A 21,044-nucleotide genomic window follows, 5' to 3' on the forward strand; every position below is an offset into this window, starting at 1 on the left:
ATGAATGGGCTTCTGCCTAGCCATCTCTCTTGTCTCAGGCTGCATCTGTCTCTCTCCCCGCACCTGACCTGTGCACAGCACCAGCCACAGCCTGGCTGAGTTGCTCACGTGCCCGGAATGGCTCAGGCCCCTCTAGGCTACTCTCACTCTTGGAACTCTACCCCACCCTGGCTCCTTCGCTGCCACTTCAGCCCTCCCTGATTCTCCTGGGTAAGAGGACTTAGCTCCAGGCCCCCACACCCAGCCTAGCTCAGAGGTCACTTCAGGGCATGTGCTGTGTGCACATCTGTCTCCCCGTCTGCACTCTAAGCTTTGGAGAGGTGGCACTGTGGGAGAAGGGCCTGACTGGGTTCCGTGCCACCAGGGTTTGTGCAAGTGTGCAGTCACTGACATAGTATTTTCCAGTGATTCAATGCACATTTGAGTCGGTGAGTGGCGTGGTGAGTGGGGAAGACAGGACAAGTTCAAGCGGGGAGAGAAGAGCGGGGCAGCCCACAGTCCAGTGCAGGCCTGTCGTGTGGCCCCGACCCTGCGGTGATCCTTTTGGAAACCTTGCCATTTATTCTTCTGCTTCAAGACAGCATGCAGGCAACCCCCACTCCCAGACAGGGGCCTGTCTTGTAAAGGGCATGCCGTGCCTGTTGAGCTGGTAAGTAAGCGCCTGGTCCCCCAAGTCCTCTCACGGTGGCCCAGTCTTCATCCATTACTACAGAAGCCGCAGCTTGGACACCAAGGATGCTCGGGGCCTCCTATCCCCATCTCTCCTGCATCTGCCGACCATCCTTTATCAAAACTGTGAACCATCAGGCATGCTCTGGGCACTTAATTTTCATGAAATATTGGATCCTGTTATTGTCAGGCAAACAGAGGGGTTGGTGACAAATTCTTCTCCCCTTGCTGACACCAAAGCTGGTCGCAGCATGATGCATGGTTTGCACGAGGCCGAGCATCATTGGGGGCCGATGAAATTGATGAGGACGGCACATATCCAGGGAAGACAAACACGCCAGAATGGTGAGGACAGGGCCGGCAGGCAGGCACTGAGCACCTGGGAGCCCCATGGCCACACGCCGGTAGGGCCCTATGCCCACCCTCCAACCCAGGTGGGCCACACAGGGCCTCCTGCCTGTCCAGCCTGGCTCTGCACACGTGTCAGTGCAAGGAAGGCTGTTTATCATGAGGAGGTTGTCCCCTGTCACTCAGTGTCCTCATTCACTGACCAAGGACTCCCTGACTCATTTGTAAGGTGGATGGCTGGGCTTTCTCTCCACTGGCAGAAAATGCAGCATAATGAACCCTCTCTACTGAAGCCCTCAAAACTGCAGGCTAGAGTGATGCCCAGTGCACCTGCCTCTGTGCTACCCTCTGATTGGAGTGTGATCCGTCAGCTTTCCAAATCTTCTCTGGAGTGACCAGGGCACGCAGCCGATAGAAATAATAAATTGACTTCCAGGTTTTCTCAAAGAGTGGAGAGGGTGATAGGAGGCTTTCTGGTCCACTCTCCCCATGGTCTCACCCCGACAGCCCCCAGACGATCCCGTTGCCAAAGATCTGGAAAGTAAATGCTCCCACACCTTCCTTTGATTTGGTCCCAGTATAGCCCCTGGAGCTATTGTACGACATGTTGTTGCTTTTCCTGTTCGGAACAAGTGGATTCATTGAAAGATCCTCTGAGGAACAACCAGGAGCCCTTCTTGGAAGAGGTCTTTGCGGCTCTTATGGAAAGTCAGGTGGGGTTTGAGTCTCCACTGACAGCAGGGCGTCCTGAGGCTAATTTCTGCCACTCCCAGAAAGGAACTCAGCACTAGGACTGAGATCGTGACCTGGGCAGCTGTGGCACCACCCACGGAGTCCCTGGAGCCAGTGGGCATTAGGCCTTTTGACTATGGGGCGAGATCCTTCATCCCCCTGAGCCTGACTATACATGTTTTCCCCAGAGGCTATTTTGACAGACATTTTCCTGCTGTTTTTGGAGACAGTTTGAAATGTGAAGCCAGTCTTGGTAGCATCTGCCTCTTTGCTTGGCTTTGCTCCCAGCCTGCCTAGCAGAACAGTGGAATACTGGGGAGTCCTTGACAGCCCTTGTAGGCCCTCTGCGGACTTTCCGTCACTACTTGGGGTATCTCAGCCTCTCCCTGTGCCCCGATCCCAGGCAGGTACCTTCTGCCTGTCCTTATGTCCTCTGCTCAGAGGGTGCCCCTGGTTAGCATCAGTGAGGGTAGGGATGGTCTTGTGGGTTAATTCTCAGTCTGTTGCCAGTTTGAGAGAAAAAGACTTTGTCCTTTCTGACGGGAATTTCAGGTACCTGTGATCAGGTGAGGGAATTTCAGGCATTATGATCAGGGGAAAGAATGTCTCGGGGGGGCTTTCCTTCACCTCATTAAAATGGCCACATGGGCCCTAATGTGGTCAGGAAACTCAAGTCCAGACCTAGGCTGCCTCGAGCTCACTGTGTATTCATGAGGAGGGCCTCAGATCCCCCCTATCGTACAAGAATGCAGATGCCCACGCATTAGGGCTATGGCAGGGAAAACTGGCTCCCCACAGCGGAAATCAAACCGAATAGACAAAAGTCCCTGCCCCGCCGTTCTCCGGTTCTCCTGGCTTGGAGGAGACCCAGGGTGTGACAGAACACCTTGATGATGACAAGTGGGCACTGGAGAGAAAGGAGGAGGGGCCCCAGGACAGGCCATCTGACAAGGAGAGCTGTGGACGGGGCTGAGTTGAGGAAAGGAGCTAAAAAGGCTGATGAGTGTGTGTGTGTGTGTGTGCATGTGTTGTGTGTGTGCACACATACTTGCATCCACACCTGTAACAGCCCAGGGTCCCAGGGTCCTTGCATGGGACTAACAGCGGCCTCTTTCAGGGCCAGGTGTCTGGACACGGCTCATGTGGGTATGCCCTTCCTCTCTCCCAGGAGCAGCTCGCTGACCTCAAGGAAGATCTGGACAGAGATGACTGTAAGCAGGAGGCTGAGGTAGTCATCTATGAGACCAACTGCCACTGGGAAGACTGCACCAAGGAGTACGACACCCAGGAGCAGCTGGTGCACGTAAGCCTTTGAACCCCAGCAGCCGGCCAGCCAGGGCACGGCCCAGGCCATGCAGGATGCTGAGCCTTCCAGGGCCTCTACTAGACAGAAGGGGCTAGAGGAAGAGACCCCCAGAGATGCCTGGGCCACATCTCCTGCAAGTGGGAGGCGTGATTACTTACGTGTGCCCTGCCTGTTTTCAAGATGGCTTCCAATGCCTATGTAATACAAGAGATTAAAAGAAAAAATAAGTAAATGAGACTGTCAGGGAAAAGAGAACAATAAAGTGAAACAAGGAATAGAGTTAGTATTAAAAACCAAGTGCTTTGAGCTATATTCTACATACACTTTTTTTTCCTGAGATTCCTAGTAGCCAGTGCAAAGAGGGAAATACGATTAAACCAGCCAGTACCTACACGATAATAAGTGAAAGAAGCTTCTCCCATGAAGGAAGGAGTTGATCCTTTCCTTTGGGGACTATTCACAGATACCCAGTGGATATGGGCGCAGGTGGGCGTCTACCCAGATCAGAGAGGAGGCTGCTTAACAGTGCCTGAGTAGTGACAGCTCAGGTGATTAGAGAGGACCATGGGACCCGGTGAGCCCTTCAGGGTATGCCTCTTGGTCCTCACTCCATACTCTCATACCACAGCATCCCTTATGTGGCAGACAGGGTTGATGTGGGCAGTGTGCAGAGCAGAGGCGTGGCACGGGAAACACCTGGCTCCAAACCTGTCCCCACCACAACCAGCTGAGTGGTTCTGAGCCAAGTGACTCCACCTCTGCGAGCCTCATTTTTTTTCCTATCAAGGGGATTGATGCTGCCCCACAGGAGGGTCAGTCATATTCATCAGCACCTAGTGGCTCACAGGCATTCCACACCTAGCAGCTCCCTCCTTCCTCCTCCTGCCTGTTCCCCACACCAGCCCTGAGTGGTTCTCTCTTCTCCATCCAGAGAAGAACTTAAATTCAAGAAAGCCCCCTCCCAACTCCCCAGCACACACTCCTTGGTGAGTGAGTGTCTGTAAAGATGAACCCACTAAATTAGTAGCTCGATTGCTGGGAAGAGCAGACACACACGCATGTGCACACACATGCACACGTCTCTTATTCATATTCAGAAGCTGTCCCAAAGGCGCTTGCTTCTCCCCAGCTCTGTGAACTTAGCATTTAGGACACGCCGACTCCCTCTTCTTCTTCCACTTATGCAACTTCCTCCCAAATACTGTAGCTTTCTTTTGTGTTGGAGTTTTTCCTCCCATATGCAGTTCTCACCCAGAAGACCAGAACTTCCCAGCAAATGAATGCAGCTGACATAGAACTGGTGAAGCAGGGTCTTATCTAACCCCTTCTGGATCTCAAACTTAATTTTTCAACTTGTACCACCTCTTTGGGGTACACAAGCCCTAGATGGAGCAGGGACCGTGGAGCTGTGAGTTGCAGAACAAATCAGTTATATGAAAGGAGGAGAGAGGGACAGCCTCTCAGGCCAGGGGAAGGCCAAAGCCAGAGCATGCAGATGAGGATGTCAAAGACGTGCTCTGTGATAAGTGGGTCAGCCCTGAAGAGCAGGCACAGAATTCCTCAAATGAATGCCGAGGGTCCCCAACCTGGAAGGAGGGCTTTAGCCAGGGGCTTCCGTCTGTGCCCTGGACTGTCCTGCAGCTATAGGTGGCCACCTCCACCAGGCCCTGGAAAAAACAGACCCCTTCACCTAGCTCTGTCTCTCTCTCTCTCTCTCTCTCTCTCTCTGCTCTCTGGAAAGATGGATGGAGCAGGCGCACAGGCGAGCTGGAGCCCCTGGTCGATTATTAACAATTTGTTGCTAAGTAAACCAATAAGAAAAAACTGAAAGGCATTGTCAGGAAGCATTTTTATCATTTGAAAGGCTTTACAAATGGAAAGTGAGGCTAATATGATAAGATTTCCCTGGAAGTTCAAAGTGCTGAAGATTTCACATGCTCCAGCAGGGGCATCTGTATGCCTGACACTTGGGCCAGTCGCACAGGGCATGAGGGCCTGGCAGTTTTCTGTCTTCTGGGGCAAGGTGCTGCCAGTGTCTGATGCCCAGCTCTCGGGACAGCCTCTTTTGATGGCAAAGGTCCACAGGAGAATGTCCAGCAAAACAATATAGCAGGCCACAAATGCCAGCCACCCATGTAATTTACATTTCCTAGGAGTGCATAATCCCAGCACTTTGGGAGGCCGAGACGGGCGGATCACGAGGTCAGGAGATCAAGACCATCCTGGCTAACACGGTGAAACCCCGTCTCTACTAAAAAAAAATACAAAAAACTAGCTGGGCAAGGTGGTGGGCGCCTGTAGTCCCAGCTACTCGGGAGGCTGAGGCGGGAGAATGGCGTAAACCCGGGAGGCGGAGCTTGCAGTGCGCAGAGATCGCGCCAGCACTCCAGCCCGGGCAAGAGAGCGAGACGCTGTCTCAAAAAAAAAAAAAAAAAGAGTAAAAAGAAATAGGTGAAGTTAATTTTAATATTTTTATTTAGCCCGATATGTCTGAAATATTATCATTTAGCAGGTAGTCAATAGAAAACAAAATTATCTAAATATTGTATAATCTTTTTTTTTTCCATTCTAAGTCTTTGAAACTGGTATGTAGTTTGTACTTCTAGCCCATCTCAGCTCAGGCCAGCCACATTTCAAGTGTGCAAGAGCCCCATATGGGACAAGTGGTCACTGCATTGGACAGTGTGGGTCCTAGAGGATCTGGCTCCACCACGCCGACTGCCAGGGCCCTGTGCAGGCCACTGAACTCTCTGTGCCTTTGTGGAAAGGGGACAAAGCCGTTATCTCATGGGTCAATGCCAGAAATAGAGATAAGCATGTGTTATTTTTCTATTATAACAAAAGACGTTATTTGCAAATCTCTGAAACAGCAGGAGCAAGCTGAGGAGAAGCTTCTCATGCACCCACTATGGGTACGTTTGCCTCGCTGCAGTTAATTAGTGCCTACTGTTTGCAGCCTGGGAGCATCATCACACCAGAACCCAGAGCCCAGGCTGGGGTGCACGGGATGGCTTTGCCCAGTATAGATGGTAACTTTGATGATGGATTGGAAAATGCAGGGAAGATAAGCGGCACGCAGCAGGCCATCATTTAAGGGCAGCTAGGATGCTTCATGAGGAGGCATGGCCTGGCTTGGAGGGGTGAGCTTGTTGGGTCAGTGGTCTACATATAGTAGGTGGGATGGGCAATGAGAAGCATGGTCTGAACATAATAGGCGTGGTCAGCAGGGTGGGAGGTCTGCACACAGGTGGGGGAGGGCTGGGGGGATGCTGGGGCGGGTGGTCAACTGACAGCAGGCGGAGGTCTGTGGGCCTCCTGGGCCTGCTTACCCTCTCCTGGGCATGTCCCTCCGCAGCACATCAACAACGAGCACATCCACGGGGAGAAGAAGGAGTTCGTGTGCCGCTGGCAGGCCTGCACACGGGAGCAGAAGCCCTTCAAGGCGCAGTACATGCTGGTGGTGCACATGCGGCGGCACACGGGCGAGAAGCCTCACAAGTGCACGGTGAGTGGCCTTCTCCCCACCCCCGTCGCGTCGTCAGGACCGGCCCTTCAGCCAGGCCAGGGGGATCGTGTTTGGAGGTGGCTGGCCACAGGCACACCGGGGTGGAGCAGGCCACAGCAGGGGCTCTGGGACCGGAGCCTGTTCCCACCCTGCCTGTGTGGGTCCTAGAGGCCCCTCGCCTCGTGGCATCCCAGACCTTGATGGACTTGCTCTGTGGGTGGGAGCATCTCGGTAAGCACGGCAGAGGTGTGTGGATGTGTCTGTGATTGTGAGTCCAAAGGCATATCTGCATCCTGAAGTTTGCTTGGCTGGATGACACTGGGCGGAGGGACCGCGCCATAGCACTCTGCAGAGAAAAAAACATCATTGGTAATTCAGAGCTTGAGCAATGATGGGTTAAAACTCATTTGGGTTGAGGGGTTTTTTAGTTTGTTTTTTGAGACAGTCGCACTTTGCCACCCAGGCAGCTCATTGTAGCCTCTACCTTCTGGGCTCAGCCTCCTGAGCAGCTGGGACTACAGGCACATGCCACCACACCGGGATAATTTTTGTATCTTTTTGTAGAAACGGGGTTTCGCCATGTTGCCCAGGCTGCTCTTGAACTCCTGGGCTCAAGCAGTCCGCCTGCCTCGGCCTCCCAAAGTGCTGGGATTACAGGCTTGAGCCACAGATCCTGGCTGAGTGTTTCTTTTGTTTTGTTTTGTTTTGTTTTTTTAATGAGCTCAAAGATAAGACCTTTTCTACGGTCTCCTTTAGAGGTCAACAGGATTTATGACTATTAGTTGGAGAGACTATTTTTTAAAAACACAGAAACTGCTGCCCCACAAAAGCAGACGTGGTTTTAGCTGCAGCTGAAACATCTGGAAACTCCTCTTTGTGAATTCTTGTTTCATAGATTCTAAGACATACATTCTATTTTCACCTTAACATCTCTGAAGTCAGACTGTCTTAAAATCAGTGGTGTCCGGGATCCAATGAAATATGCTACCTTCGTTGGCAAGTCAGTTTTTTTTATTGAGAAATAGCTGACATACCATAAAGTTCACCCTTTTAAGAAAATGTACAATTTAATTGTTTTTACTACATTCACAGATTTGTGCAACCATCGCTACTAGTTAATTTCAGAACATTTTCATCACCCCAGAAAGATACCCTGTACTCATTAGCAGCCACTCCTAATTCTCTCCTTCCCACAGCCCTGGACAGTTACTAATCTGCTTTCTGTCTGTATGGATTTGCCTATTCTGGAAATTTCATAAAAACTGAAATCATACAATATGTGCCTTTGTGTCTTGCTGCTTTCAGTTAACACATCTTCAAGGTTCATCTGTGTTGTAGCATGCACACGTACTTTCTTTCTTTTTGTGGCTACCTAATATTCCATTGTATGGATAGACTATGTTTTGTTTATGCATTCATCAGTTGATGGATATTTGCATTGTATTTACTTTGAGGCTATTATGAATAATGCTGCTATGAACATGTGTGTTCATGTTTTTATATGGCCAGAACGTTTTCACTTCTCTTTGAGGCTATTATGAATAATGCTGCTATGAACATGTGCGTTCATGTTTTTATATGGACAGAACGTTTTCACTTCTCTTTGAGGCTATTATGAATAATGCTGCTATGAACATGTGCGTTCATGTTTTTATATGGACAGAACGTTTTCACTTCTGTTGGGTATGTGTAACTACGAGTAGAATTGCTGAGTCATATGGCAGTTGAGGAACTGCTGGTTTGTTTTCCAGAATCAATGCTCCATTTTACCTTTCCACCCACAATGAATGAGGGTTCTGATTTCTGCAAATCCTCACCAACACTGGTTGTTACCTTTTTTATTCTAGCCATATCCTAGTGGGTGTAAAGTAGTATTTTATTGTGTTTTTGATTAGCACTTCCCTAATTAGTGATTAATAATGTTAAACACCTTTTCAGGTGCTTATTGGCCATTTGTGTATCTTCTTTGGAGAACTGTCTACTCAAATATTGCCCATTTTGAAATCTGGTTGTCTTTTTGTTGTTAAATTGTAAGAATTTTTTATGTATCTGGTTACTAGACCCTTATGAGATATATGATTTGCAAATAATTCTCCCATTCTCTGGGTTTTCTTTTCATTTCCTTGATACTTTAAAGCACAAAAGTTTTTAATTTTGAGGCTGTACAATTTTTTAATTGCTTGTGCTTTCAGCATCATAGCTAAGGAACCATTGCCTAATCCAAGGTCACAAAACTTTACCCTTATGTTTTCTTCTAAGAGTTTTATAGTTTTAAACTTTTATTTATAAAAATATTGAATACTGGCACTCTGAAAAATGTAAAAAGTAAAAAAAGAAAGAAATATATGTGTGTATAGAGAGCTTTATAATATAGCTCTTCCATTGTCACCCAGGCTGGGGTGCAGTGGTGCCATCTTGGCTCACTGCAACATCTGCATCCCAGGTTCAAGCGATTCTCCTGCCTCAGCCTCCCAAGTAGCTAGGATTACAGGCGTGCACCACCACGCCTGGCTAATATTTTGTATTTTTAGTAGAGACAGGGTTTCACCATGATGGCCAGGCTGGTCTTGAACTCCTGACCTCAGGTGATCCGCCTGCCTCAGCCTCCCAAAGTGCTAGGATTACAGGTGTGAGCCGCTACGCCCAGCCTGGAGTTAATTTTTGTACATGGTATGAGGTAGGGATCCAAACTTACTCTTTTGCATGTGATTATGCAGTTGTCCAAGTCCATTTGTTGAAAACCTGTTCTTTCCATTTGAATGGTCTTGGCACCCTTGTCAAAAATCAATTGACCTTAAGTGTCTGGGTTTCTTTCTGAACTGCCAGTTGTATTGCCTGGATCTCTATGTCTCTCTTTATGCCAGTACCACATTCAGTCTTTATTACTGTCAATTTGTAGGAAGTAAATTGGGACATATGAGTTCTCCAAATTTGTCCTCCTTTTGCAAGATTGTTCTGGCTCTTCGGGGTTCATTGCAACAAGTTATTTTCTTAACATCCTCAGTAGTGGCAAACCATAGCCCTTTGATGATATGAGCTGTGAGTTGCGGAAACAGATAAAAGGCATTTGGAGCCAACCGTGCTCAATCAGACTGGTCAGGAATAAAGGAGAGGATGGGAGGAATGAGACAGCTCCTGCCGGGGTGTACGTGTCCTCCTGAGGGCGGTTTGCATACATCCATTCAATGCAACCGCAGTATCTTTGGAATAGCTGCAGAGTTTCCTGCAATGATCTCTTCTTCCTTCTCCCCTTCCTCCCTCCTTCCCTCTCTCCCCACCTCCTTTCCTTCCTTCCTCTCTCCCTTGCTCCCTCCTTTCCTCCTTCCTTCCTTTCCAGAATTGTTTCTTGAGTGCTTAGGTGCTAAATATTAGGAAGACAGCAATGAACAAGAGCCAGAAGATTCCTGCTCTGTGGAGCTAGTATTCTACTATGAAAGCTGGGTAACAAAATGATTCAGATCATTATAAATCGAGCCAAGGGGTATAAAGAAGAGAGGATAGAGTGTTGTGATTGAGAATATCAGAAAAGTGCTCTCAGAGGAGATGACCTAAAAGATTGAGAGGGAGGGACCTGGGCCAGGAACCGGATTGGGAGGAGGTTGCAGAAGTTTCCAGCCAGAGGAGTCAGTAGTATGCAGAGGCCCCAAGCCAGGAAGAACTTAGTGGAGTCAAAGAACTGAAAGGAGACCAGCGTGTCCAGATTGAAGTTGAGGGTGGCCAACTCACTTAAGGACTTGGAAGACTGAATTTTATTCTCAGCACATTTTAGCGCACAGAAAAATTCTAATCGAGAGTGGTACTGGGAAACAGTTCAAAGTAATAGTTTAGAGTTTAATGATACGGGAATATGCTGCTGATTTAAAAACTGGTGACTGAATACTTGATATGTTCCCAATTTTGGTTTTAAAGACATGGGGAGATGAATTGCAGAGTCACCAGACATGAAACTTACCACATGTCAGCAGTGGCAGCCCCTGGGCAACCGGTGGTTTTCGTTTTTCTCTTTGTACTTTTCAGCCCTTTCCATGTTTTCAGGAAAGGAAAGTAATATCCTTAAAATGCCTGTTTCTGAGTGCGCTGATGGGGTGGAGCAGAGCAGAGGAGGGGGTGGGGAGGAAGCAGCAGCCCGCCTCTAGGTTGGGCCCCCTGGGGTGCCTTGACTGACTGAACCACCTCCTTCTAGTTCGAGGGCTGCTCGAAGGCCTACTCCCGCCTGGAGAACCTGAAGACACACCTGCGGTCCCACACCGGGGAGAAGCCATACGTGTGCGAGCACGAGGGCTGCAACAAAGCCTTCTCCAATGCTTCGGACCGCGCCAAGCACCAGAATCGCACCCACTCCAATGAGGTACCCCCGCAGGGCATGCGCTGGGCATGCACACGGGAGCCCCACTGACATCCCATGGCTTCCAGGCGTCTGTAGGCCAGTAGATAGCCAGGTGCCTGGGGTCTCGCCCCCACCACTGACCAGCTGTACATCCTCAGACACAGACCAGGACTCTGAGACCTGGACAGACCGGTCTCTTTCTCTGTGCCACATCCTTTCCTCTAAAAGATGCCCCATGAGGTCCCATGGAATACTGACCCTCTGTGTGCCTCAATTTCCTTATCTCTGTGATGAATATAATGGTGCCCTCCCCAAAGGCTGTCATGAGGTCCTCAGGAGCCGAAGCTGAGGCAGGGAAGTGGCCCCTCTGATCTCAGAGTGTTTCACATGCATCTGTCCCTATTACTTGGGGCTGCTGGGTGGGTTCTGCCTCCCCATCCCCTAGATGAGGAAACGAAGACTCAGAGATGAAGTGACTTACCCCAGTGCCAGATGAGTGATGAATCCTCTGCAGCTGTGAAAACACCCTGGATCACTGTTTCATACCCCCAAATTCCCTTTCCACCACAAGCAGGTGTCCCACTGGGGAGCAGCTGCCCCGCTGCCTGGGGGAAGCAGAGCAGTGCTGTCTGAGTGTGGCATTTGTTGGCAGCCCCCTGGCCTGTTGGCTTGGGCAGCCAGCAGTGACACGCTCCAGCTGTTAGCGCTGCCTGGGCCTGCCGTGGCAGTCAACCCCAGCAGATGGGGCATAGAGTAGCCTCTGCCACCCTGGGTAGGCAGAGCCCCTATCTGGGCTGAGAGAACCAGGGAGAAAGCGGGGCAAGAGCCGGTGGTGTCCTGGCCCAGCCACACAATTACTGTCGCTCAGGCTTACTCAGAAATGTATGTTTTTAAAAGCTTAGACACATCCTGGACCCCAAAGGGAATTTGCTCCAATGCTTATAAGAAGTCAGAGGAATTTTCTTTTTTTTTCCTTTTTTTTTGAGACGGAGTCTCTCTCTGTCGCCCAGGCTGGAGTGCAGTGGCGCAATCTCGGCTCACTGCAAGCTCCGCCTCCCGGGTTCACGCCATTCTCCTGGCTCAGCCTCCAGAGTAGCTGGGACTAGAGGCGTCCGCCACCACGCCCGGCTAATTTTTTGTGTTTTTTTTAGTATAGACGGGGTTTCACCGTGTTAGCCAGGATGGTCTCGAACTCCTGACCTCGTGATCCGCCCGCCTCGGCCTCCCAGAGTGCTGGGATTACAGGCGTGAGCCACTGCACCCGGCCTAAGTGAGAGGAATTTTCAAAGGCATCTGAACCCCTCAGAGTCTCTATGGCAAGAGCCGGCCTTAGAGGGGAGTGTGTGTGCACATGTGTGTATGTGTGTTTGTAAGTGTATTATGTATGTGTGTATAGATATGGGAGAGCAGGGGTGTGGGTATCTGTATGTGGATATGAGTGTGCACGTTTGTAAGTGTGTGTTTTTGTGTAGACGTGGTGTGGGGGGTGTGTGTGTGTATTTATGAGTCCAGGACTGAGGTTTGGAAATCCTGGGTTTTTTCACCCCATTACTGGATGACTTGGAACCCATTCCTTTGCCTCCCTGATCCTGCCTTTCTTCGTCAGAGAAATCAGGGGTGCTAGTGCTGTCACAGGGTACACTGAGCTCGTACACTTGCTACTAGTACTGAAAACCCCACTGCCCTGTTCACTGAGAGGCAGCACCGTGATTACACGAAGCATGTGTGTCCCCAGCTTCTTGTGGCAGGAACCCCCTTGGCCATGTGCTTAACTGCACGAACAAGTGCCAGACAAGCCAGGCTAAGGCCAGGCTCCTGCATGGCACCATCCACAGAGCGCTGGCTGCCAGTTCGACAGAACACCTACTGACGTTGCCAGCTGGGCTCTGCTGAGGGACGTGGGTAGCTTCAGGAGAACAGGGAGAGCGCCCTTTCAGAATTGATCCTTGTACCCCCATCCATGACACAGGCCTGCTTCTCTCCCCAGAAACCCTACATCTGCAAGATCCCAGGCTGCACCAAGAGATACACAGACCCCAGCTCTCTCCGGAAGCACGTGAAAACGGTCCACGGCCCAGATGCCCACGTCACCAAGAAGCAGCGCAACGACGTGCACCTCCGCACACCGCTGCTCAAAGAGAATGGGGACAGTGAGGCCGGCGCCGAGCCTGGCGGCCCAGAGAGCACCGAGGCCAGCAGCACCAGCCAGGCCGTGGAGGACTGCCTGCACGTCAGAGCCATCAAGACCGAGAGCTCCGGGGTAAGCAGAGCTGGGCAGCCCAGCCACGCAAGGCGACTCCATAGCCGTGCCCAGGGCCACCCCTGACCACAGTTGTGGGCTCTGTCCTAAGGCCCCCCTCTAAGGGCACAGCGATGTCCCTCCTCTCTCCAACTTGCCTTTCGCCGTTCACCAGCTTGGGCCTCACGTGAAACCTATCTTGTCCAGGTCCCATTCTGCTCTGACCAGGCTCTTGCTGGGTGTATGCCAGCACCCTCAGTGACAGAGATGCTGCCATGTACGGTGGCCCTGCACAGGGCAGGGGCAGCCCCTGCATGTCTGCCTTTCCAGCCAGCACTCAAGTGCCGCTGCCAACCCCCACCCCTCTGTCCTGTCTCTGCATCCCCACCCTTCTGGTGTCCACTCCTTTTGTTCTAACCACCTGTTCTTTGTCTCCATCTCTTTTTCCTGACTGTACCTCCCCTAAGGATAGACGGTACTGAGGTGAGCTAAGGAGCTGGGCGTGTGTGGGTGGGATGAGGGAGTGAGGGTGGCTGGGGAGCCGGTCCATGCTGCTGCCTGGCAGAGACTCACCTATCAGTCCAGGCCTCCTAGGCCCAGGCAGGTGGGCCCGGACAGGCACACACGGCAGGGCACTGCAGGTGGGGCCATTGGCCTTGGCAGCCGGAGTGGAGCTGGCAGGTGTGGGGAGCAGGGGCGCCAGGCTGTATCAGGGACAGAGTGACAGGGAGGCATGCGTCCAGGCTGCAGAAGGTCCTGAGGGCCAAGCAGAGGAATGTGGATGGCGCCATGGACAACACCTAGAAGGTCCCTGCTCCCATGAAGCCTGTATCCTCACGGGAAGGAAGATCGCAGCTTCCCAAGGAAGCTGAATTTGGGCCATTTGGCCTAACAATGAGCCCAGAGATGGTGCATCTGGTGCAGGCCTCATCTGAGCCCAGATCCGAGTTCTGTGGATGTCGTCCGAGTGGATGTCGTCCGAGTTCTGTGGTATTCTGCACTGTACATGTGCCGTGAGCTCCCTACCCCACTCTACCTAACCCAGAGGGAAGGCTGCTTTGGGGTGGCCCTTTGCACAAGGGCTGCATCCCACAGGTCCCCCTCCCTGGTCATCCTTTCCCTTTCCAACAACCTGCCCCTGGCCTTTTGAGATCATCCTGTCTGGTTGAAGCCACCACGTCAGCAGGCTTTCGTTCCTCACCTCATCAGGGCACATGGCTGGTGGCAGTGTTTAAGTGCCTTCTTTTGTGCCATACTGGGTGCCTTCTGCATGCTGCGTGCTGTCCATCCATCCACTAACTGCACTGGAATCAGTTCAGGTCCATCTCTTAGTTGGGGAAGCCAAGGTTAAGAGAAGTGAAGTGATGACCATTTTAAGCAAACAGACTCATGGTACTTTACATGCTCCTCCGCAAGGCAGCTTCCTCTCCTCACCCCCAGCCCCGCAGGGTGCGCAAGGGTGTGGTGCCCGTGCAGACCCTCTGAGTCTGTGCCTTCTCGCCTCGTCCCTGCAGCTGTGTCAGTCCAGCCCCGGGGCCCAGTCCTCCTGCAGCAGCGAGCCCTCCCCGCTGGGCAGTGCCCCCAACAATGACAGTGGCGTGGAGATGCCGGGGACGGGGCCCGGGAGCCTGGGAGACCTGACGGCACTGGATGACACACCCCCAGGGGCTGACACCTCAGCCCTGGCTGCCCCCTCCGCTGGTGGCCTCCAGCTGCGCAAACACATGACCACCATGCACCGGTTCGAGCAGCTCAAGAAGGAGAAGCTCAGGTCACTCAAGGATTCCTGCTCATGGGCCGGGCCGACTCCACACACACGGAACACCAAGCTGCCTCCCCTCCCGGGAAGTGGTGAGTGAAGGCCCGGGGTTTGCAGATGGGGCAAGAGCGAGTCTGGGGCAGCACCAACTAGGCTGGCACCCACCAAGCACCAGTGCTATCTCACTGGCTGCCTACAGGATCTTACCAGCCCAGTACAGTAAAGGAAGCTGAGGCTCAGAGAGGTGAAATGCCTTACCCAAATCAATGGCAGGGGTGAGATTTAGCCTAGGTCTGTGTGGCTCCAAAGCTCACGCTCTTTCAGCTGCACCACGCTGAGTCCCTGTAATCCCCCAAAACAAGCAGACCCTGCGCACATCATCCTCGTCCTCACCCAGTCATTCATTCACTGACTGGGCACTTGCTGTGGGCACCATAGCAAAGGCCCTAGGCAGGAGAGCCATTTAATTCCAGTCCCAAATAAGTGTATGGTTAGAAGGCTGTGCCACCAGACTCACACTCTACTGCAGAACGAGCCAGGTCCCACCAAAGCCAGAGCTTAAGGTAGAGCTGTGCAGAGGAAGGAGAAAGCACATTGAGCTGGTGATGAGCCGGGAGGACTTCACGGAGGAGGTGGCGCTGTGCTCGGCCTCAAGAGGTGTTGGCCAGGCTCTGAGATGGAAGGCGTCTTTAGCGAGCATGTCTTAGGTACTGCCTCTGTCCCAGGATTGTGCCGGGCTGCCCACTGTGGTCGACACTGATGTACCACCTGCTCTCACTTGAAGGGAGGATTTGTCGTCCCAACTTGTGGGGACTACCAGTAAATGGCCTTGAACTCTCAGCCCCCTACAGGGATCTCCTGGGTTGCAGACAGATGCCCCACCCAAGGTCACCCCTTCCCATCAGGCCCACATGCAGTGACTGGTCCCTACAGAAGTGTACAGGCCCAGCCATCAAGATGAGGCTCAGAGAGGTGCCCAACTCAGGGCAGCACTGAAGAGCCATTGGAGGTCCTGGGCTCCCTGTGAGATCCTCCCGGGCTCACTTCTCCTCTGCCCACTCTTGCAGCCTGTCTTTCCTTCCATGGGTATGGACCTCAGGGTACTCCCTGTAATAGTCTGCTCCTTAAAGTCCATCTCAGGAGAGCCCAGGTGGCAACACCTCCACGGACTGTGAGGGTACAGTGCCAGGAGACCAACCTGCGCCTTCCTGAGCTGCTCATCCCCTCCTCTCCATAACTTAGTCCTATGGAGAGACAGATTTATCTACAGCTGGAGAAACTGAGGGCCAGAGAAAGGAGAATTCAAGGCCAGACAGATAATGGTAAAGTTAAGATAGGGACTTAGGCCTCCTGGCTTCCCCTTGCCTACCCTTTCAATAAGTGCCACCATTTGTTTACATATTGCTTTTTCCTTCTCCTGCTTAATTGAAAAACCATCTGCTCACTGGGCATGGTGGCACACGTGTGCCCTAGCTACTCCAGAGTCTGAGGAGGGAGGATCCCTTGAGCCCAGGAGTTCAAGGCCAGCCTGGGAAACCCTGTCTCTAAAAAGAGAAAGAGAGAAAGCATGCATCTCCTGAGTGTACTGTGTTCCAGGCCCTCTTCTCGGGCTCCAGGCCCAGTGCGATGACTGAGCATGGTCAAAGCAGGCAGCTACCCACCCTTGTCCCGGTGCTGACTCCTCTGCTTTCCCGCAGGCTCCATCCTGGAAAACTTCAGCGGCAGTGGGGGCGGTGGGCCCGCGGGGCTGCTGCCCAACCCTCGGCTGTCGGAGCTGTCCTCCGGCGAGGTGACCATGCTGAGCCAGCTGCAGGAGCGCCGCGACAGCTCCACCAGCACCGTCAGCTCTGCCTACACCGTGAGCCGCCGCTCCTCCGGCATCTCCCCCTACTTTTCCAGCCGCCGCTCCAGCGAGGCCTCGCCCCTGGGCGCTGGCCGCCCGCACAACGCCAGCTCCGCGGACTCCTACGACCCCATCTCCACGGACGCGTCGCGGCGCTCGAGCGAGGCCAGCCAGTGCAGCGGCGGCTCTGGGCTGCTCAACCTCACGCCCGCGCAGCAGTACAGCCTGCGGGCCAAGTACGCTGCGGCCACGGGCGGCCCCCCGCCCACCCCGCTACCAGGCCTGGAGCGCATGAGCCTGCGGACCAGGCTGGCGCTGCTGGACGCGCCCGAGCGCGCGCTGCCCGCCGGCTGCCCACGCCCGCTGGTGCCGCGGCGTGGCAGCGACGGGCCGACCTATGGCCACGGCCACGTGGGGGCTGCGCCCGCCTTCCCCCACGAGGCTCCAGGCGGCGGAGCCAGACGGGCCAGCGACCCTGTGCGGCGGCCCGATGCCCTGGCCCTACCGCGGGTGCAGCGCTTCCACAGCGCCCACAACGTGAACCCCGGCCCATTGCCGCCGTGTGCCGACAGACGAGGCCTCCGCCTGCAGAGCCACCCGAGCACCGACGGCGGCCTGGCCCGCGGCGCCTACTCGCCCCGGCCGCCTAGCATCAGCGAGAACGTGGCGATGGAGGCCGTGGCGGCAGGGGCCGACGGCGCGGGGCCCGAGGGCGACCTGGGGCTGCCAGAGGACGACCTGGTGCTGCCCGACGACGTGGTGCAGTACATCAAGGCGCACGCCAGTGGCACTCTGGACGAGGGCGCCGGGCAGGTGTATCCCATGGAAAGCACTGGCTTCTCTGACAACCCCAAACTTCCCAGCCCGGGGCTGCACGGCCAGCGCAGGTTGGTGGCTGCAGACTCCAACGTGGGCCCCTCCGCGCCTGTGTTGGCAGAATGCCAGTTAGGCTTTGGGGCGCCCTCCAGCCTGAACAAAAATAACATGCCTGTGCAGTGGAACGAGGTGAGCTCCGGCACCGTGGATGCCCTGGCCAGCCAGGTGAAGCCTCCACCGTTTCCTCAGGGCAACCTGGCGCTGGTGCAGCAGAAGCCTGCCTTTGGCCAGTACCCAGGCTACAGTCCACAAGGCCTACAGGCGAGCCCCGGGGGTCTGGACAGCACACAGCCACACCTTCAGCCGCGCAGCGGAGCCCCCTCCCAGGGCATCCCCAGGGTAAACTACATGCAGCAGCCGCGGCAGCCAGTGGCCAGCAGCCAGTGTCCTGGCATGACCACCGCTATGAGCCCCCATGCCTGCTATGGCCAAGCCCACCCCCAGCTGAGCCCCAGCACCGTCAGTGGGGCCTTCAGCCAGTTCCCCCAATCCTGCAGCAACATGCCAGCCAAGCCAGGGCATCTGGGGCACCCTCAGCAGACAGAAGTTGCACCTGACCCTACCATGATGAGCAATCGCCACAGGGAACTTGGGGTCCCCAATTCAGCCCTGGCTGGAGTGCCACCACCTCACCCAGTCCAGAGCTACCCACAGCAGAGCCATCACCTGGCAGCCCCCATGAGCCAGGAGAGCTACCACCAGGTCCCCAGCCTTCTGCCTGCCCGCCAGCCTGGCTTCATGGAACCCCAACCAGGCCCGATGGGGGTGGCTACAGCAGGCTTTGGTCTAGTGCAGCCCCGGCCTCCCCTCGAGCCCAGCCCTGCTGGCCGCCACCGTGGGGTACGTGCTGTGCAGCAGCAGCTGGCCTATGCCAGGGCCACAGGCCATGCCATGGCTGCCATGCCATCCAGTCAGGAGACAGCAGAAGTTGTGCCCAAGGGAGCGATGGGCACCATGGGGTCGATGCCTCCCCAGCCACCTCCGCAGGACACAGGTGGGGCCCCGGCCCACAACATGCTCTACTACTACGGCCAGATCCACATGTACGAACAGGATGGAGGCCTGGAGAACCTCGGGGGCTGCCAGGTCATGCGGTCCCAGCCACCACAGCCACAGGCCTGTCCGGACAGCATCCAGCCCCAGCCCTTGCCCTCACCAGGGGTCAACCAGGTGTCCAGCACTGTAGACTCCCAGCTCTTGGAGGCCCCCCAAATTGACTTTGATGCCATCATGGATGATGGCGATCACTCAAGTTTGTTCTCGGGTGCTCTGAGCCCCAGCCTCCTTCACAGCCTCTCCCAGAACTCCTCCCGCCTCACCACCCCCCGAAACTCCCTGACCCTGCCCTCCATCCCCGCAGGCATCAGCAACATGGCTGTTGGAGACATGAGCTCCATGCTCACCAGCCTTGCCGAGGAGAGCAAGTTCCTGAACATGATGACCTAGAGCCCCAAGCGCCTGGCGCTGAGTGCACCCAGAGGGGTCATCGCTGCCCAGAGCCAGGGGTTCCAGCTGTTTTGTCTTTTTCCAAAAAAGTATTAAATAGGCTTGAGGGGTTGTTGCACAATGGCCGCTTCAGATGACAGATGTTGTAAGAGAAGGTTTATGGGCATCCTCTCTGGTCTTTTGGATTATTCCTCAGAACAATGAAAAAAGTCTCCATAGGACAGGAAGGAATGCAAAACTCATTCACACAGTGCTTTCCAGCCTTTGGTGCTTACAGGACCAGTCTGTTCTGGCTTCTTCAGGGCTGACATTCGGCTAACGAGGGATTACTTTGGCCAAAGCCTTTCCAAGGATATGCAGAAAGACGGTAGGGAGCATTTGGCTTTGAATCTGAACGCCATACTGGGTACTCTGCTCCGGAAAGATGAGCTGCTGCTTCTGCTACTTGGAAGGAAAAGGAATTCCTGATCCACCTGAATTCCTCTATGATCCTAACTCTTGGGGTCTCTAACGTCCCTTGTCATAGAGGAAAAACACAGATTATACCTGGAGGATTCAGAAACACATTCTGATTCCAGGTTTGGTAGAGCTGGCTCTTCTACCCCATAAAGCCGAGTCTGGGACTGGCAGCCCATCCAAGTGTATATGAACGAATAAAGTATGTAAGTATCACCAGAAAAAGGAAAGAAAAAAATGTACTCCTCGGGACAAGCCCAGAAGCTGCCCTGGCCTCTTCAGACCGTGTTTACAGTGTTTGCATGTAGAATGTAGCCCTTCCTGAAAAGAAGACTTGTTTCTAAATACCTCGGGGCTGCTGGAGCCACTGTGGGTTAGGGATAGACTGAGGCCTCGAGAAGTGAGGGTGCACCAGGGACCCAGCCTCAGGCCACCCTGGGGATCTCCCAGTAGGAAGAGGAAGTTGCATGTTTACCCAGTCCTGTTTCTCCAATGCAGTGTCCACCCACTTTACCACGAAAAACTCCAGGGCCTGACGGCAGCGCAGGCTCCCCCAGCACTCACCAGCAGCCCAGTGTTCTCCGCCAAGCCCCAGTGTGCATGCCTGGTATCCTCCGGATTCCCTTCCTTCTGCCCACCGAGTCACTGGGCAGAGAAGGATGACGTGTGTGGTAGTGTGATTGGGGTAGAAAGGGGAAGGGGTTGATCCTCAGGACTCTGAGGGAGCGTCATTGAATTTTCCTGTTCAGTGTGACCAAGACCCACCTGGAAATGGCTTCAGGAGACATCATTCCTGAACACACTGTAGGGTGAATTGGTGCATCTTCCCCACCACACACACACACACACACACACATACACACACACCCCAAACCTTTTCATGGGGAATGTGTGGCAACCTTGCCAAACAGCACCACTCAGAGTGTGACTCTGACTGTGACCTTGGCTTCCATGAGGAACCTCTTAGGACAGTTTGAGGACAAGGCCAACATCATTATCTGGGCCCCCTGTGTCTCAGCACATCAAACTCTGTTGGGAGACAAGGCCAAGTGCAAATGAAAGCCAGGGAACATTGCTAAGGGTCTGTGGCTCTGTGGTGTGGCCATTACCTTCCTGAGACAGGATTTCCCTTGCCAGTCCCAACCTGTATCTATTCTGTACAGAAGACATCCCTGGATATACTGCAGGTGAGTCGTCCAGCCAAATTTATATCTCCAAAACATTTTTAGCTTTTTCTACATGCTATGAATTGAGATGACATGTTCAACTTGTAAATAAGTCTTTTTGTACATTAAAAAAGTAATTTTTTCATAATCTATCTTGTCTATCTGCTTTTCCCTTGACAGTAGTTAATGAGAACCTGGGCAGTAAATTTGGTGCATTCGAGCAGAAATTAGGCTGTATTTTTTCTTAACAGTGTCAAAATTGACTATCCCGCCTTTGCCAAGAAATGTTTAATGCTGAGGCATTTACTGGCTGTTTGTTTGTTGTCTCCTTGGGACTGGGCAGGGTCTGACATTTCACAGTGAATATCTGAC

The 21,044-nt window shown here is 53.4% G+C and overlaps 1 protein-coding gene across 1 annotated transcript in view; it reads left to right on the forward strand.

The window, feature by feature from the left end:
- LOC112617179 (zinc finger protein GLI2-like) overlaps nt 1-20,974 on the forward strand; it is a 201,395-nt gene extending 180,421 nt beyond the window's left edge. Inside the window, exons 9-14 of the mRNA XM_025373939.1 lie at nt 2,918-3,052; nt 6,411-6,560; nt 10,744-10,908; nt 12,875-13,147; nt 14,641-14,977; nt 16,583-20,974. Coding sequence (XP_025229724.1) covers nt 2,918-3,052; nt 6,411-6,560; nt 10,744-10,908; nt 12,875-13,147; nt 14,641-14,977; nt 16,583-19,050 — 3,528 coding nt within the window. The 3' untranslated portion in view covers nt 19,051-20,974. The remainder of the gene's footprint in view (nt 1-2,917; nt 3,053-6,410; nt 6,561-10,743; nt 10,909-12,874; nt 13,148-14,640; nt 14,978-16,582) is intronic.
- Nucleotides 20,975-21,044: the final 70 nt, after the last annotated feature.

The sequence above is a fragment of the Theropithecus gelada genome, unplaced genomic scaffold (assembly GCF_003255815.1).
Source record: "Theropithecus gelada isolate Dixy unplaced genomic scaffold, Tgel_1.0 HiC_scaffold_15884, whole genome shotgun sequence".
NCBI lineage: Eukaryota > Metazoa > Chordata > Mammalia > Primates > Cercopithecidae > Theropithecus > Theropithecus gelada.